The sequence below is a fragment of the Benincasa hispida genome, unplaced genomic scaffold (genome assembly GCF_009727055.1).
Source record: "Benincasa hispida cultivar B227 unplaced genomic scaffold, ASM972705v1 Contig383, whole genome shotgun sequence".
In the NCBI taxonomy this organism is placed as follows: domain Eukaryota; kingdom Viridiplantae; phylum Streptophyta; class Magnoliopsida; order Cucurbitales; family Cucurbitaceae; genus Benincasa; species Benincasa hispida.
Window position 1 is genome coordinate 1 of NW_024064827.1, and position 1408 is coordinate 1408.

General features: G+C 38.0%; 1 protein-coding gene across 1 annotated transcript; it reads left to right on the forward strand.

Annotated features, from left to right (window-relative positions):
• Nucleotides 1–158: 158 nt before the first annotated feature.
• On the forward strand, nucleotides 159–1328 carry LOC120069388 (serine/threonine-protein phosphatase 7 long form homolog; the record flags this gene model as incomplete). Its single annotated transcript, XM_039021128.1, has 3 exons — nucleotides 159–235; nucleotides 772–1162; nucleotides 1242–1328. Coding segments are annotated over 3 exons (555 nt in total), but the record flags the coding sequence as incomplete, so codon positions are not given.
• Nucleotides 1329–1408: the final 80 nt, after the last annotated feature.

Here is a 1408-nt window from a genome sequence, read left to right on the forward strand (position 1 = left end):
TTTTTTTTTTAAAATAATGTTATTTTAATAAATATTAACAAAAATAGGGTTGGGTAGAAATTATTTACAAAAATAGGTATTTGAATCGTGTACTTGGTACACGATTACTACTAAATCGTATACCTGATACACGATTACCTGTGACTTGGCACGTGCAGACTGCCACATGGTCAGTCATGCAGCGTTAACCAGGTCATCGTGGACGGGGTCCACGATTACCCTAAGTCGTGTACCGGTACACGACTTAGTGGTCCCTTAAACCATTTGTGGCCCTTTCTCTTTTTCTTCCCATTCGAAACATTTCTCCTTTTCTTCCTCACTACCATCGATCGCCAACTTCGTTGCCATCTGCCATCTCTAATCTTGTTGTTGCGGCCGCCGTGAGCCGATCTACCATCTGCTGTCTTCAATCTTTGTCGCCATCCACCTTGGGATAGTTCTTCTACTATAGTTTTGGGTTGTCAGAGAAGGGAGGCATTTGCACAACATACTATCTCATATGATCCATATATTATTCCTTACGTTGAACAGGCTAGTTTTCTTGAGGTTGCATAGATCGGATTTATCCAACTTGATTAACACGTCATTACTGCTTTAGTTGAGTGTTGAAGACCAGAAACCCATATATTTCACCTGCCTTGTGGGGACTGTACGATTACGTTGCAAGATGTTGTCATTCAGTTTGGGTTACGAGTGGACGAAGAACCTTTGACGGGTTCATTACAATATAATTGGAAAACTATTTGTGACGAGCTCTTGGCATTCTACCAGATGATTTGAAAGGCTCGAGATTGAGTATCCCGTGGTTAACATCCCAGTTTCCAGAATTACCTCTCGATGCCAACGACATCAGCGTACGTAGGTATGCACGAGCATACATTATGCAGCTTATTGAAGGATTTTTGTTTGCTGACAAGTTGAACACTCTAGTACATCTTATGTTTCTTCTTCTACTGTCTGATTTCGAGCATGTTGATACGTACTCGTGGGGTGGTGCTTGTCTTACATGGTTTTGTAGAGAATTTTGTCAGGCTACCAATGCACAAGCATTGGGAATAGCAAGGCCATTAATACTACTACAGGTATGGGCTTATGATAGATTTCAAATTATAGCACCACAAGTCCAATTACAGGCCTCAGGTCATTGTCCACTTAGTGCCAGGTATTATTTCATTTAAATATTTATTTCGTTATCATTTTATATAAGAATATAAAATAATTCTTTTTTTATATAATTTTAGATGGAATGGTGTATTAGCTGCCTCTGAACAGTCAGCAGATATGTTGCTAGTATACCAAAAAATATTTGACAGACTATACACAATCAGGTAACAATGTATATATAAATGAATATTTAAAACATTTGGTCAGATTATTGGGTGTATAATTATCTTTTTTTTTTTTTTTT